The sequence below is a fragment of the Tursiops truncatus genome, chromosome 1, assembly GCF_011762595.2.
Source record: "Tursiops truncatus isolate mTurTru1 chromosome 1, mTurTru1.mat.Y, whole genome shotgun sequence".
Classification (NCBI taxonomy): domain Eukaryota; kingdom Metazoa; phylum Chordata; class Mammalia; order Artiodactyla; family Delphinidae; genus Tursiops; species Tursiops truncatus.
The window spans coordinates 104,806,291-104,824,447 of NC_047034.1; the positions used below are offsets into that span (position 1 = coordinate 104,806,291).

An 18,157-nucleotide genomic window follows, 5' to 3' on the forward strand; every position below is an offset into this window, starting at 1 on the left:
CCACCTAGAGGGGTGGGATGGGGAGGGTGGGAGGGAGACGCAAGAGGGAGGAGATATGGGGATATGCGTATATGTATAGCTGATTCATTCTGTTATACAGCAGAAACTAACACACCATTGTAAAGCAATTATACCCCAATAAAGATGTTAAAAAAAAAAAATAGAAGGAACAATTTAGTCTTGGTCTCCATACCAGAACCAGATCATAACCATTTAGTGATAGGTTGTAAATGTTATTAACAAGCTCAAGCTAAGAGGGCAACTGGTGCTGTTGTATGTGGGGTATGGAATATATTGAAGTCTCAGAGAGGAGGTAAACATTAAAATATAAAGGATAAAATATATCCTGTCAATAGCGATGGCATCACTAAATCCCATACACATCTTGGAAATGATCACAACATCAAGGCCTGTGATTTAAGATGAGATTACATGTCAAATCATAAGCAGACCACACCAAGTCACGTATTCATCTCACTTTTTCCCCAGAGTGACCATGACATAAGAAGGAATTGATACTGTGATTCCCAAATTGTCCTTAAGATGGAGATACTGAGGCCACAAAATTTCAGTCTCAGAAATTCAGAAAGAAGTTAATTAGATACTTGGGAACACTTTCCCACATGAGAGAATTGTGATTTGCTTTACGTATCCATTTTAAAGAAATTCAAAGCTGTTTATCAGAAACAAGGAATTTTTTTTTAAATTTCATTTGATAGTTGTAAAAGAATAATAATTTGGGGGCTTCCCTGGTGGCACAGTGGTTGAGAGTCCGCCTGCCGATTCAGGGGACACGGGTTCGTGCCCCGGTCCGGGAAGATCCCACATGCTGCGGAGCGGCGGGGCCCGTGAGCCATGGCCGCTGGGCCTGCGCATCCGGAGCCTGTGCTCCACAACGGGAGAGGCCACAACAGTGACAGGCCCGCGTACCGCAAAAAGAAAAAAATAATAATAATTTGAATAATCTTTCCTCCTCAGAGACACATACTTGGTCCTTTAGGGTAAGATCCTTTTTCTTTTTTCTTTTTAAACAACTGATTATCAACTTATTAAAAATGTTGATTTAAGCATCTGCAGTGGTGACTTCAACCTCGACTCCTGGCTCAATACTGATGGAAGTGTTCTGCTTGACAATCTCAGAGGGACTGTACAGGTCAATGAGTCGCTTGTGGATCCTCATCTGAAAACGATCCCAAGTCTTAGAACCTTCACCACAAGTTTTCCTTGTAGTTATTCTCAGAGTCTTGGTAGGTATGTGTCCATTTGTTGCCAAGTTAAGCTCCAAGACATTACTTTCTGACCGAGGTACTGTTAATAATAGTTCTTAATTCATTTATTTTGTTAATGAATGTTAATTAATTTTAATTATGTGTATTGTTATTAATTACATTATTGTTAATACATTATTGTTAATTAATAATGCACCATCTAATAAGTGAAATAATTCACAAATAACTCAAAAAAACTCAAAAAACAAGGGAGGAGTTTTCTAGAATTGCATCAAATACTATAGAAATGATTGACGACTTTTGTCCAACTGATGGATGATCAGATTGACCCATTTTTACATTACAATTCTAAATCTTCTGAGGTAGAGCCACTGTATCATTAATTAAGTTATTCGGGTATGTTTCTCCAAATCTTATCTGTTCTTTTCCAATATAACTGATACTCCTTAAAAGTTATTTTTGTGAAATATTTTAGACACAAAAGATATAGAAGGAAATGTAACAAATACTTTGTTCCTTGCTTCTAGGCTTAAAAAATAATACATCACAGCTACAATTGAAGAAGCTCTGTGTACCCTTCCTTATACCATTCCCTTCCTTCTCCTACCATCAAACACCCATCCTGTGCATGTTTTTATACCTTTACTACATGTTAATGTATCCCTAAAATATTTGCCACTGTTTTAAGTGATCTAAAACTTTGTACAAATGGCATCATACTCTATGTGTCACCAACTTATTTTTATTAGTTTAATATTGTATGTTTGAGATTTATCCATATTGATATATGTCAGTTTGTTTATTCATTTAAGCTGCTAGGTAATATGAATTTACCTTAGTTTATTTATTCATTCTCCTCTTTATGGATATTAAATTTTTTTCTATTTTCACTTACAAACAGTGCTACAATGAATATTCTTATATACGTAACTTGTGCAAGAGTTTCTTTAGGGTATTCATCTCGGAGTAGAACTTCAAGAACCCTGAGTTGGTATCTTCAACTTTATTAACATTACCAAATTCCCCTCTCAAGTATAAATTACCCCCATTTACACTCCCACCAGCCTGTGTGGTTCCCCCCAGCCCCACCTTTTCTCATCACTTGCGTTGTCCAGCATTTTCATATTTGCCATTTGATAAATGTGAAAAGACATTTGACTGGGTTTTCATTTACATCTCTCCCCAGCTCTTCTCTTTAGGAAAATATCAGCCCAAGCATAAGATATTCTGAAAGTTTTTGTCTTCACCATCCCACTCCCCATTCTTCATTCTGCTGGGAAACTCTGAGAACTTACGTATCAGGGGACACTTCAGATGTTTCCTTCCATGTGGAGGTGTGACAGTTATGACCTCTCCTCCTCAGTGTTAAGTAAGAAACTGTGAAGGGTCTGAGATTTTACCCTACTTGGAAGCTAACAAGTTAGCCTGCCATCGTTTTATATACATAAACTGACAGAAGACACAAGACCCCTGGGTCAGAGAAACAGACCATTTATGACTCACAGCACGACTCCTGTCTGATAGAATTACTCAGTAAGTCATATACACAACACTGTGCACTAAAGCTGCCCACCATCGCCTCTTGTTCCTTCATACCTAGGATAAATTTCAACTTCATGACCAGTATTGTAATCTCTGCTTTCCTAGACAATTAGGAGAAATCCATTATGGTGAAACTTGTTCCTTTTTATTTCTACAAAAGCCATGTATATCAACGGAGAAAAATTTTAGTATAGTATTTTCAGTCCCTTGTTTTTAGTTTAGCCAATTACAAGCTCAGCATCATGGCATAGTGGACGCTGTCTAAGCACAGTTTGATCTACTTTTGAATACCGATTCTGCCATTTTACTCCTGGATGGCTTTGGGCAAGTTTCCTAATTTCTCTGAGATCCAAAGACCTCATCTGTACAGTAGTCATAAAATGCTTGCATCAAAGAGTTGACAGACTCGGATGCACTAGTGCAGGTAAAACACCTGATACATGATAAATACCTCAGTGTTAACAGTGATTATTATTCTAAAAGGCAACCTCCTTTGGTGGAAGGATGTTTATTTCCCTGAATTTAGTAAACACCCCTTGCCCTGATGTTATTCCATAATTATTGCTCCCAGGGATATTTTAGATTTGACAGAAAATAACCACTGCCTTTATTGGGTACCCACAGGCTAGATGTTTTTTTCGAGGTAGAAATTATGCTACACACTTTACAGATGAGGATATGAAGCAAGAGAAGTTAGGAAAATTGCCCACAGTCATACAGTCAGTAAATGTTAGATCTAGGATTTGAACCCACGTCTGTTTACTTCTTAGCCCTGGGCTCCTGTTTATTTATCAATACAAATTAGGATGTATACATTTTAATAAAACATCAGGATATTAGAGTATTTGACTCATTTTACTTAGTCATGAATATGAATATGACAGTAAATACATTCACAGTTTTGGGATAGAAATGATGCCAAAGTCTCTTGTGATTTTTCTTTACCAGGGAAGTGCAGCTCTACTAAACACACACAAAGTGTCCAAGCTTCCTATGTGAGTTTAGTAGTTAGCAAAGCCTCTTGAGAAAATGAAACAACCAAAAATCAGTAATGTTTTTAAGATATTTCCTTTTTTACCACTTACCTAAAAGTATTTTGAAAATCCAGTTACAATTCTAAGGAAGCTTCTCCAACACAGAAAACAATCCCAGGCCAGAGACCCTTGAACTCAGGCACTTTACAACCAACTTCCTTTATGCTTTTCATTTTTTACCATCCTTCTGCTGAGCAGAAAATGAGTGAGCAATACAGGAATATCAGAATTTTTAGTGTTTTAGTGTTTTCCTATTCCGTTGGAAGGCTTTATCTGATCTGAGCGATGCTTTAACTACGTTAACACAGAAATACAGCCTCAATGTCGGTGGCTTACATGTAAAGAACCATGCTTAGGATGGAATGGCATGTTTAACTTCCCTCTTTCTCATAATCTAAAGACTTATTTCAAGTTATACAATCAGAAAAATCAATGTTTAAACTCTAAAGGACTATTAAGTTCAGAAATCTCCCCTCCAAAGTTCTTCATGTTTCACCAGGTCATTATTTTAATATGCAATTAAAGCACTGTAATGCCACAACTGATGATGGGAGACTTTCTGTGGGATTAGTCAACCCACATTTAGCCTTCCATCCTTTGTTTCCAGATTGAGCAGAATCTTGCAGTTTCACCCTATCTCTGCCTGTCTATTCCTCCAGTTGATATTTAAAGTTAGTTTCAAAATAAATAATTATAAGCACCTATGTGTGTCATCACCCATACTATACATTTTCTTCTTTCAAAAATTCTTTCTCCTTGATGCTCAGATTGCTTTGCCACTCTAAACCAAACTGGACTACCTATGAATGCATCAGGAGGCAACCCATTTCCGTAGCTACTTAAGGTATGGATAAAGCCTACAGCAATTATGCACTTTCATTTTAGGCAGCCTCTTAGATTTAACTTTTAATTACTTCCTAGGAATGAGTGCCTCTACCCAATTCACTTAAGCAGATGTAACTACAACTGCAAAAAACACTGTTGACTGGTGTCCTCCAGAGACCTGTTCATTACCTGTCATTAAATGTTTTAAAAGTTTGCATAATTGATCCAGCCAATAAGTCATCATTGATTTATGGGGTTCTGTGCTGAAGAGTTGCTCTTTAAAAATTCATAACACTGGTATGTGTCTTTACAATCCATTAGCTGTTTACGTACCCACAGCCTTAGCATTGATTGACCTTGGACTGAGATTCTCATGGACTTCTTTTTTTTGCAAGTCCTCAGTATAGAAAAGCAATACTTCAGCCTTCTCCCTTGACAGCTATACTTTGATTTTCTTCCCCCTCCATCAACACAGAAACTTTACTTGAAATGATGAATAAAGCATATTCCATAAACAGCTCTTCACTATTATTTAAGCTTATGGGCTGCGTTGTGTGAATCTCCTTTCCCCACCATCAGATTCAAGTGTGTAAATGTTCTAAAAGGCTTTGAAAGTTTTATGATGATTTCAGGGGATGGAGGAGTAATAGCTGAAGAGTGAAGCTATTAGTTTTAATATTTATATTGAGTGCTCTGAAACATTAATGTGACAAGATGTAAGATCAGTGCAGTGGGATATATTTACTTCGCAACCATTGCCACGTGACCAAAAAAACCCGTGTGTGTGTATTTGTGTGTGTGTGTGTCTGTGTGTGCGTGTTTATTTTCTGAAACTTTTGAGGCCAAGGTTCAAACGTTGTTTGCAGCTTATTATTTTTTCTTTTTCATGAGATTTAAAGTTCTGATTGATGAATACGTTAGCTTTTCTTGAACTTGAGCTATTTTTAGGAAGCAGGAATGGGCTGCCAGACAAAGGTTGATACATGGGTTTGTTAATTTGTGTGGGTCTGCATTCCAACAGTACTCTGAGCCCACCATGGTGAATACCATCCACCAGATTAGTAACACTTTCTCCTGCCTTCACTTCCTACTGTGTCTTGGGGAATCTAAAGAGTGATGATTATAAATCTGGACTGAGAGGACTTTGTAATGAGAGCCACTCCAGGTGATTTCATATGGAAAAGAAATGAGGCAAGGAAGTTTTGAGCTCTGGACTCTGTCAGTTCCGGATTCAGCCTCAGCTCCACCCCAACAGGCTTTGTGACCTTGTGCATGTCTCTCTACATTTTCAAGTTTGATTATTGATTTTTAAAAGGAGAATAATAATTTACCAATTCACATACTTCTTGCAGTGATTAAGAGACAATCCCTGTAAAGACCTGGCACAGTAAATATTCCTGAGTATTATTCCCACAATCAAATGAGCAAATACCTTCAGCGTGCCTGTAATGTGCAAGGCACTGAATTTTCACCAATTACTAGATTTTTAAAGTGTGATATATGGTTCTCATTTTCAAGATATTAACCATCTATTGGGAAACCAAGAACATTTGACCAACTTAAATCTCAAAACAAAGGCAGAAGTGTTGTTCTAGAACTAGAGCAGACCTAAAATGCCCGAGTTTAAGTCTAAGCCCTGCCATTTGCTGCCTGGACAGCACCAGGCTTGTCAGTCTCTCTGAGACTCTATTTGTTCGAATGCGAAGTAAGAGTATTGATACTTCACCTCACATAGTGGCCATGAAGATTCAAGAACATAACGTTAATAATGTTTGCGGTAAATGGTAAGCTACTAAAAAGGTGGTACATTCAGACAATTCCAAGTTTGGAGAGTTTAGACAAACCTGAGTGGCCAGATGACTTCCTAGCTAATTTTGGATATCCATAGCAATGAAGGCATTCTTCATGACATAAATGAGACAGAGAGTAGGTAATGATAAAGATCAGTGAAGGAAGACCTTGTTTTCTGCAGGGTGATCATGGCAGAGTGGGACTGGACCGGACATATAAGGTCAATTTCAACATCAATAGGCAAAGAAAAGTAATTAACTGTGAGAGTAGTCAAAATGCGATGAGTAAAAGGAACAAAAAGCAAAGGAAGAAAAGCCAAGGTCCGCGGGGAGGGTAGAAGTATGGTGTGGGCATGGGTGCTAAACTGTGGGAGCTAAAGTTACAAAAGTGATCTAGGGAAGATGGCAGCGCCTGGAGCGCCAGGATGGAGTTGTTATTTTGACCCTGTAGCCCAGTGGGGTTTTTTCCTTTCCCATTTTAAAAAAGCAGTATAATATTTTAATAAAAGTTAACTTTTTATTTTTTAATCTAAGTAAAATATATCCATAGTTTAAGGCAGCAGTTTTTAACCTTGGATGTATATCAAAATCACTTGGGGAGCTTTTATAAATTCAATACCCAGGCCTCACCCCAGACTAATTAAATCAGATTCTCTTAGGGTGGGACCCAGACATCAGTCAGCATTTTTAAAGCTCCCAGGTGATTCTGCTGCAACCAAGGTCGAGAACCACTGGTTTCAAGTGTTCATTTTGCACTACAATGAAAAAGAGCTATTCCTCTGCTCCATTCCACCCCTCCACTTAGCCCCATAGTATAAAGGCCATAACTTGTGTCTTCTGTTTTCCATATATTAGTCTCTTGTATTTCGAAGGTTTCCCTCAGATCCATAGGAATCCTTGACCCTCTGTTCGTGTTTAAGAGTGAGATACTAAAAAAATTATGGAACGTTCCTTTGCATGGATTTTGCATGGCTTATGGAAGATTCCTTCGCAATTGTTGGGCTTTATCGTAGGTAAGTGGTGAGCTAGCTTTTTAGTTGAAGGAACTTCATATGTCAACATTCATAAGGCTTTTCTCTGGGATTCTTCATTTTCTTAAGAGAAGACTCCTCCAGACTCCTGCCTGGGCACTTTGCATGACTTGGTTCCTTTATTCTGTGAACGGGGCAGAGGAAGGATGCCAAGATCCTGCTCGTCAATAGGCCAACTGTCACTTAATGCCCTTATTTTTTGCCTTTGCACCTCATCTTTTGCCCTCGGATGTGGCCATGTTCCCCAAACCAGAGCCCCCTTGGTTCAGCTTTTCTAGAGATTAAATTTCTGTTTTCTGAGGTAAATGTAGGGGAGGGTGGTGTATGGTGGGAGGTGGGGGGAAGGTAGAGGCGAGGAGTAGAATCTGCCTGTTCTAGACTGTGCAGTGGTCCTGGGAGTCCAAAAGCTTCATATCTTAACTCACCTTCAACTAATTCTCCTGATTTCTGCTCTGTCTCCTGATTTCCTCACCCCATTAGGTGGTACCTGATGTCCAACCTTGATGTTTTTCCTGGGGTTTTATTGGCTGAATCTGCTCATTTCTTATTGGTATTTATCCTCTGCAAGTCCTTGTATTTTAACTTCCTCTGCTCTGCTGAATCATTTACCACTCTCCATCTATTTCTGATCTTGCAAAAATATCTTAGCCTTTCTTGTCTGTTGTCCCCTCTCCTGCTTCTTTGACCTTGTGGGTTTATATAATTTTGGTTTTGTTCTTTGAATATTATTTTAATGGAAATAAAATAAAGAGAAACACATGTGGTCAATCTGCCACGTCTAAACAGAAGTCCCAGGGGAATGGGGGAAGAGTTGTGATTGTTTTTATAAATATTGTGCAGAACTATTAAAAAACAGTTAGAAACAGAGTCTATTCATGTAAATGAGGGGTAGAGATCCCCTTCCCATCCTCTCCCTTTTCCTTCAAACCCAAACAAACTCCGAGAATACAGATGGAAGAAAGTCCTACTGTAAACAGGGAGTGGTCAGAGGTGAAGACCGTGGTCTCCAAATGCTTCCCTTCTGGGTCTTTTTGCCAAAATATGGAGTGACCAAGGAGCCATGAGGGAGTTGTCTTGTTTCCTGCTATGATTTGTCATGGTCCTTTTGCAGATTTCTGTTACTCAACAAAAATTCCTTAAGTACTTTATTCCTAAGGAAGATTAAGATTGCCTGTGGGACACAAAATTCAACAAAATAGCCTCTATGCTCAAGGAACTGATAAGCCAGTGGGGAGGCTGGTGGGAGAGTGGCTGTCACATCATATGCCCTTTCAAAAGCTCTGTCCCAGCTCACACATCCTCCAGAGCTGAGAGGGCCTCCTACCAGTCCCCAGCTTCACCTCTTCATGATCAAAAAGCACGAATCTCAGGAAGTTCTGCACAGGGATATTCACAGAGGGCGCAAACAAATGGTGAACAGGTGGGTGCTGCCCCTACAATCCAACCAAGCTCCGATTCCAATCCAACTGCCCCCCACAGCTCCCCGGCCTCAGCAGAGACCTTGAAGGATGGATGCTCTAGGCCAATGGCAACTCATATCCTCATATTCAATAAGTATTGGTCAGGCCTCAAATTCAAAGCGGGAAATATGTATCAGCAGATGAAAGTCTTGATGAGCACATTCTCTTTTTTAACTGCTTTTCTATCCTCTCTGTCTTCCCCTACATGCCTACTCATGCTTTCCTCATTTAAAGGATTCACTTTAAGCGCCATCCCAAATGCTCACACGGAGGCAAATAAATATGCTTTGTTTGTCCCCAGCTATGAGTCCTCTAATGTAAAGGTTACATGGCAAATATTTTCTATCCCAAATGTCAGAACAATCATGGACTTCCCTGAGGGGACTGTTTTTCAAGAACTCCGTGAAATCAGGTTGGCAGGCCAGGAAGGACAGAGCGCTGTCACCACAAGTATCCCTTGAAAAACTGCAGTAAATGGTGTACTCACAGTCCACACAGTAACACTTGGGAACACCCCAAGCTAGGGCTCTTGGGGCTCAGGAGGCATCATGGGTGGCAGGTCCAACCACCTAACCACCCACTCCCAGTCAAGCCTGTGGCCACTCACACTGTCGGCTCATTTTTCCTGACAAATCTCCAGACGTACACACCTCAGCCACAAGGAATAATTAGGCTTAAAAAACTTTCTGTGGGAAAAACTCCCACACATTTGTAGGTTTGTCCTGGGGATACCAAGCTCCACTACGCAAATATAATAGTATCAGCAGCTTTCTTGCATGTGCCCTTCCCTCTGTGGTCTTCCAAAGTGCTGTACCCACCATGGGACAAAGCTGGCACGGTAATTCAGGTTGGTGGGCAGACTCTGACAGCCTTTTCACAGATCCTGCTTCTCCCTTCTTAGTAAGGGGACAGGAGGAAGACAGAAAGGAGAAGAGAAGATGTGAGAAAGTTATTAACTTGGCCCCAGACTTCCCTTCCCTCTGCCTGACTCAGGTTTTGGGATCTTGTCTGCTTACCTGACCTCCTTTCCTGAGTGTTCTGAAAAAGGAAGCGTAAAAGTCATACTGGAAGATTCTATAGAGAAAATCAATAAGAATAAAAGGAAAACTGCACCCCCCCCCAAGGGGCTGTATGAAATGAAGGAAATGTGGCATATTGGGAAAGATTGTATGAGAGGGATCCTGGAGAAGAGAAGTGATATAAAGGTAAACATAGGGATAATCAATATTTTTCTGGACTAAGTGAGTAAGAAATTCCTCCAAGTTCCCTTCAGCCAAACAATGGAAGACAATGGGTGATGTGACCATACTTTGCTTTGGTCTATGTACTTGAACATCCTTAAATGACTGAGATACACAGAGAAGATCTGAATTTTTATTGGCACTATAATTCTTTAACTACGACACATTGTAGAAGCTTCCTAAGCCTGCCCAGAGAGTAGCTCTGTACAAACTTGAGCTATACACTTGTCTCTTCTGTAACCTACAGTGATATTTTGTCCTATTCAGCTACTTCCCGTAGATTAGCCTTCTAGGCTGTCTTTCCCTTCTCTTCCTCAGAAAATGCACCCTTGACCTTGCATGGATTCTATCCAGAGTACTCACTGAACCGAGCATTAACCAATAAATGGAGAATAATGTTTGAACCAATGAAAAGATAAGGACTCTTTGATTGATATGCTTGATATCTTTTGTCTGCCCTTCCAGATTTACCTTTCTCCACCCTGGTCTAGGCCCCTGGGGGCTGACTTGCATGGCCTGATTAGTGAAACACCTTGCTCTGACTTCCAGTTGAGTTTGGCCAACCGGAAGCACCAGAATGAGACCTAGGGATAGGAGTTGAGGCTGGTTGTTCATTCCCCAAACTCACTTCCTGCTCTCCAGGAGTGTTCCTCAACCGAACACTCAACCTCAGTCTGGAGACCCTCTCCACCAGCTCTCCTTCCTGGGCTATGATAACCATTCCTCCCCTTTGGCATTCAGGCTTGGAATTCACTAGCTCTGGAGTTCGGTGCTACCCTTTGTGGGTTTTCCCGGCTCCTCACCCACATCCTTGTCAATAGTCTCATTATTAGACTCTCTTCAAATTGTCCAAGTCGAGCCTGCCATCTGTTTGCTGCTGGGACCCTGACTGACAAACTTGGCAGAATGAAATTTAGCCCACCCAGAGGTGAAAATAAAATAATGTGCATTTATTAAGCAATTATAAGATAAACATAGGCTGAGAAAAAAAAATCTTGTTAGACTTAAGATATATAAGAAAACATTAAATTATAACAAATAAATCATATCAATAGTATGGGTTTCCTATACCTAGGAAGCTCATGATTCCAATCACTGTATTATAAGAAAGGCTGTTAAAAAATCTTATACAATCATCTTTCTTTTTAAACTTCTAAAAGAAAAAATCCCCTAAAACAATGATTCAACAAAAGAGCTGAGAAGGGTATAATTTAAGCCTAATAGACTGAGATGAGAAGGATGTAGCTGGGATAAGTAAAAATTATAAAGAAAATAAAAATGAAATAGAAGAATTAAGATCTGCAGTAGTAGAAGCAGTCAAGAGCAGAATTGTCATTGAATAAAATTAAGTCAGTGGTTGCAAAGAATTCACTTGAAGAGCTTTATCATAACACAGAGGAAATGTATGTAGAGAATCAGCCAAAGATCAGCTGAGATCTAAGTGAAGTTACTAAACAGGCGACATACAAGATAAATGTTCAATAAGCAAAGCTTTCTAATATATCAGAATAATTACTTAGAAAATATAATAGGAAAAGATTCCATTCATGTTAAAGATATAAATTAATTAATGTATTTGTTTATATTCATCACAAACTGATGTATGGGGTTGTATGAAGAAAACTACAGAGCTTTATTTAGTTATAACAGAAAGTGGAATGACGTTGTTTTAGTGGATAGGAAAACTCACTATTGTAAAAATATCAATTATTCCCAAATTAATGTGGAAGTTTACGTGCAATAATAATCCAAAGCCGAATGGGACTTTTGTTTGGTGTGGCATGGAGAAGGGCAAGGACTTGACAAAGGATTCTGTATTTATAGAAGAAAGTGTGCCAAAAAAAATCAAAGAAAATTTTGAAAAGCGAGCTCAAAGGAAAAAGGCTGTTATACTATAAAGTTATAATTATTAAAACATTGTATTACTTTTACAACAATGTAAAAAAATGGAAAGGGGCAATACATGAAATAGAATGGATATTCCAGACATAACAATCTCTATAATATATAATGAGATGGTACCATAAATCAATGGACAGAAGAGAGATTATTCAATAATTTGTACTGAAACTAGTGGATACATTTTAGAAAAAATATGTTCAATTTTACCTCACCTACCTACACCAAAACCAATTCTAAATGGATTAAAGAACTACACTTTAAAAATTATACCATTAAAAGCTAGAAAAAATTGTAAGGTCTTGGATTGAGAAAGAATTTTCTATGTAAATACAATAGAATATTTCTCTGCCATAAAAAGGAACGAAATTGGGTCATTGGTAGAGATGTGGATGAAACTAGAGTCTGTCACACAGAGTGAAGTAAGTCAGAAAGAGAAAAACAAATATCATATATTAACACATATATGTGGAATCTAGAGAAATGGCACAGATGAACCTATTTGTAGGGCAGGAATAGAGACGCAGACGTAGGGAATGGACATGTGGACACGGCAGGGGGTGGGATGAATTGGCAGATTGGGATTGACGTATGTGCGTTTCCATGTGTAAAACAGATAGCTAGTGGGAACCTGCTGTAGAGCACAGGGAGCTCAGCTTGGTGCTCTGTGATGACCTAGATGGGTGGGATGAGGGGGGTGGAAGGGAGATCCAAGAGGGAGGGGATGTATGTATACATATAGTTGATTCAGTTTGTTGTACAGCAGAAACTAACACAACGTTCTAAAGCAATTATATTGCAATTTTAAAAAGTTATGAGAGAAGTCATAAAGAAATACTTCATTAGTTTTAAAATCAACTTCTATATAACATAAGGTATTTGAGTTTGGGTAAGATATTAGAGTAACTGCTGTAACAAAAAGTCAACAATATAATTGCTTAAAGGACAAAGCGTTTTATGTGCTCTCACGTAAGTGTCCAAGATGTGTCACTCAGGTTCATCTAGGTTCTCTCAAATTCCTTGCTCTGCCACCTTCTAAGGCATTGTTGCCTGTAGTTAAAGCTGAGCTTCTGCCACATCTGGATCTCCAGCTGGAGAAACAGGGGGAAGAGCAGGAAGGACGTATTTCCACCATCTTAAAGACCTGGCCAGACAATGGCAACCATCACTTCGGCTCACATTCCATTCTGGCTCCATTTAACTTCAAGAGGGGTAGAATATATAGTCCCTAGCTAGGTAGCCACATGTCCAGCTATACTGGACTACGAAAAAGGGGAGAACAAATTCAGGTGGAAAATAGCAGTATCCACCACACCATCATAAAGACAACTGAAAGGCAGAGAGAAAACTGAGGAAAAATCGTGCAGCAAATATGGAAAAGCTTGTCAATCATTATGACATAAAGAAGTCCATAGAGGAAATTCAAAAAGAGCTAATGTACCCATAAAAAATGGACAAAAGACATAAACAAACAATATAAATGTCCCATAAACATGAAAATTAGCATTGGTTGTAACAAAGGAATTTAAATGGAAATGATTAAATGCTATTGTTTATCAATCCATTTGTCAAGATCTTTCTTAATGATCATTCTCAATGTTGGCAGTGTGGTGAGACCACTTTGTTGGAGTATAAATATCAGAGCCTGCAGCCTTTGTAAAATATAATATATACCAAGAGTTCAACCATGCTCTTCTCCTGGAGCCCTGAATCCATGTTAAGAATCTACCCTAAGGAAATAACCCAAGAAATGGTCAAAGAGGTGTGTACAAATATGTTCACTCTAGCACAAACAGTTGTAAGTAACCTAAATGTCTGACAATAAGAATGGTTAAATAAAGTACGTGTAGGGAGAGCACTGCTGCTGTCTTCATGTCCCCATCTCACCTATAGACAACTTCTTTCCACATCCCCATTTAGGAAGTGCTGGCAAGGAGAATATACTAAATTTCTTCAATCCTTACTTGTTTCTTTCCCAGAGAAAAATACCTTATTTGCTTTCAGAGAGCATCATATCAATGGGCCATATGCCACACAGATAGAGTTGGCAGGAAGCATCCTTTACCCTCTCACACTCAGGATTCTTAGGAAAGTCCAGGCCTCCACCTCTGCTTCCTCATAAGTAGTGTGATGTCTCAGAATCAAGACCCTCAGTCTCCCAGATTCTCCCAGATTCCATGGAAGTGACTAGTTAAGTGTCTCAGAATTCACTTTTTAAACTCAATTATTCAGACAGAAGCATCCAACGTCAGGAGATGGGGTGGAGCAAGGGGGCAGTTCTCAGACCCTACTCTCTTTCTCCAAGCTAACTTCTCTGGGAAGTTCCAAATTCTGGGAATTATTAAGCCTTCATTGATAAGGGTACTTTGTTCCCTACATGGCTCCCTATCCCCATTTTCTACTGGTTAAAACATGGAAGGAGTAGAGCCCTAAACCTCCAATACTAGGGGATATCTATAAGTGAAATAATATCCATTTTGTTTGAGAATTAGGTTTATTTTTACAGGAAAATGCTATATGATATCAAACGGAAAGGCAAGTAAATCAGACCTCATTTCAACAATATGGAAAGGCAGAATATGATATCTTTGCAGGAAAAGGCATATGAAAATGCCGGATAATTCTTTTTTTAATCTTTTCGAGCTTAGATGAACTGGAATGAAAATAAGTGAAGTCCTCAGGTCATAATGGACAAAAGAAGGGAAGTACCCAATGAAGCTGGTGGCTTCGGCTTTAATAGGTTATCAGTGGCTTAAAGGACAAAAAGCTTAGACCACATACAAGGTAGGAGTTGTATCAGAGACCCTACCGCATAAAGCTGGGACCACAAAAGGCAACTCTTTGGATGGCTGAACATGGAAAATTTCTGCCGCCACCCATAAGGAGGTAATTAAGAAAAATTTCCAATCTCAGCCTTGGCTTGTAGGGAACAGACAAAGCAGCACTCTGTAGCTGCAAGCCAGTCTTCACATGGGTTTGGGGCTGGAATTTGTATGATGGCCCCAAATACCTAAGTCATGAATTTGGTTTAAAGTGTTCCCAAGCATCTGGTGGAATCACATACTAATCCTCTCTGGAGAATCATACCACAGAAAAAAGTTCCAGGATCACAGATCATGAGCTCTCTCTCTCTCTCTCTCTGTCTCTCTCTGTCTCTCATACACACACACACACACACACACACACACACACACACACACACACGCACACACACAGGTGCACAAGTGCACGCACAGACGTGCACATATTTGAGATATCGAGCCACCGTGAAAAATTGCTCACAGAAACAGAAATCAGGCAATTAGATTTGCAAAGATGGTGGATATTCAGATAACCAGATGTGGAATATAAGTTTAACATTTTTAAGTAAATAAAAGAAATGAATAAAAGCAAGACTAAGGAGTAAGAGACTATGAAAAATGAACAGGCAGGCAGATAAGAAAAAAGAGAAACAAAATTTCTAGAAATTAAAAAACACAATGAATACAGTTAGAAATTTAATGAATGGATTAAAAAGCAGATTAGACGCACAGTAATTCCAATCTCAGGAACTTATCATAAAGAAACAAATTAACAGAAGTAAAAAAAATCTGTCATAGACATGCTCACTGTGGCAATGTCTACAAAGAAAAGCATGGGAATAATCTTTATGGTTAAAGATTCTACATGGTTAAAGATATCAAATCTTTAAAAATGCTTTCATTAAGTAAACATTTAAGCTTTTAAAAAAAGCAAATTAGACATATCTGAAAGAATTAGTGAATTAATCACTGAGACAACTTGTGTTAATATCTTCTAGTAATATCTACAAGTATATGTTTTTATATTATGATTTAGTATTATGTTTTATATTATGATATAATATATTTTATATCATGCTTTAGTAGAGACATGAATGTCTATATAATTAGCCTTTGATTTCAATTTGCAAAGAACTTTTACTGATAAAATGGCATTATCCTGAAAATAATCCCATGGGATTTTTAGAGGAGACATTAATTCCCCAAATAGATTGTAAATTCATTGAAAGCAGGGGCTGAAATGTATTTTTGGTCTCCCACAAATAATTACATGCAATCAACAGATACTATATCTGTTGAATAAATATAGTTAAATCCATTCAGTGCTTCTCTAGTCTGTAATGCATTTGAACAAAATATCCACTCTTTCTTTAAAAATCTTTCTCCACCTTAAAAGTAATTCTTTTTCACAAGTGATTTTGAAATCCCAAAACTGAAGTTTCTAGAAAGGAAACAACATGTGTAAAGACCATTTAATTGGGTACCTAGAGACCCAGATCTGCCCTGATGTAGTTATTTGAACTTGGGCAAAGGAAGAAGTATAGTTGAATTAGGTAAATATTGATGGAGTGTCTGCCAAGTGCCAGACACTGTTTGGTAACTTACATATGTTATGATCTCAGCAGTCTTTTGAGAAAATGTCCCAAAGTGATCTTTTCTTGTGTAACACAATGTGTAAAAGAATCATCACTTACTAGGTGCTGTATTTTGTGTCAGGCACTGTGCCAGTTCCTTGACATATATTTTTGTCCTCAATAGTTAACCAATTGCCTCAGCATTTACATGGCATTTTCTCATAGAAATCTCTCCTGCAAGCAGTAGTGTGCCAATGGAGTAACCCCTCAAGTCTGCTGTGCCTCAAATGCTTCTTCAAGATCCATGGTAGGAAGAGGGACCATAACGAAGAGAAAGTCCAACCAGCCTTCCCCCACAGCCTGCATTAGAGGGGAATAGGGGGCTGATACTTCTACTCCCCAAAATAACAGTGGGGAGTAGCAGCTCAGTGGGGACGGCAGGAATCACAGACCAAAGTCCACTATTGTAAGAGCCTGTAAGGGATCTGCAACCTTCTGCTTACCTTTTTTTTTAACTTCATTTGTGCAAATCATCTCATATAATTAGGCTCTACCAGAGCTTGCTGGAAAAACCCAAATAAGTCACTCAAGAAAATAAAACCTAACATAGATTGAGGGGGTCAAGAACAATATGAAACCCAAGCCAGGATCATAGCAGGAGTCCAGCTGGCCTAGGATATAGAAGGAACAGAACAATGAAGTCCAAGTGGACACAACCCTCCCATCCCCAGAAACCTAGATGACAGCTTTAAAAATAGTAATAACAATAGCAAATGCCTATATAGTGCTTACTTTATGCCAGGCACTGTTTTTATATATATATATATATCTCCATATATTTTCTCTATTTAATCCTTTTTGGTGAGTGTCTTTGTTAGTCCCAATTTTTAGATGAGGACACGTCTACTAATATCAGAGGTACCCCATGGCAAAGCCAGAGTTCAAGTGCAGGCGATCTGGCTTCAGAGTCCAAGCTCTTCGTCGCTAGCTCCACCACCTCTCACATACTAATCAGACACTCTTATTACAGGGATGTACAGAGGTCTTTGGTGACTAAGACATACATACGTGACACATGTATCCACATTAGTTGCACAGTACTCATTGACTGAGACCTCCCAGGAGACTCACTTTTCACCTCACTTGCCCGGTAAACCTGGGCGAGTGTGACTCTCAGTAAAGAGCTCAGCTTCTGTGTCTGCCGGATCAGCCCTGCACTCATTCCTTCAGATACCGTCACAAAACAGGCAGAGCTCCGGTGCCAGCCTCTCCCGTGCTCACACTGTGATCTGTACCTGTGGTTGCCTTCCCCTGAACCAAGCATCGAAAGCTGTGCGTCTGGCTTTTCTTTAACCCGTGGCTCCATGATAAAGAACCCTTTCCGGTGCAGCAGGAGTGACAGAAGATCATTTCCTTTGTTTGCCTAGAGGTTTACCCCTCTTCTATAAAATCCTCTTCCTCTATTCCCATTGCCCCTTGGTCCTTTAAATCCCTCTAGGGCACACACCTCTGTTATGATCATGTGAGGTGAGGTCCATGATTTCCAGCAAGAAGCAGCAGGAGAGCCCTTAAAATGGAGGGAATCTGTGAGCTTGTCTCAGATGACATGAAAAGAAGGAGTAGCTGGGGAGGATTGGCTAATAGGTATGTGGAGGTGAGTGTGAAAATAATCAACCAGAGGTATGATTTGGGGAGGAAAGTGTACGATATACACACGGTAGGTGATAGAAG

At 39.2% G+C, this 18,157-nt stretch overlaps 1 protein-coding gene across 1 annotated transcript; it reads right to left on the minus strand.

Moving 5' to 3' along the window:
- Positions 1-1,063: 1,063 nt before the first annotated feature.
- On the minus strand, positions 1,064-17,792 carry LOC109547319 (uncharacterized). The gene is made up of 2 exons (XM_019919145.2): positions 17,558-17,792; positions 1,064-1,308 (listed from the first exon to the last, which is right to left on the minus strand). Exons 1-2 carry the CDS (start codon positions 17,790-17,792, stop codon positions 1,064-1,066), a joined length of 480 nt encoding a protein of 159 aa, XP_019774704.2.
- Positions 17,793-18,157: the final 365 nt, after the last annotated feature.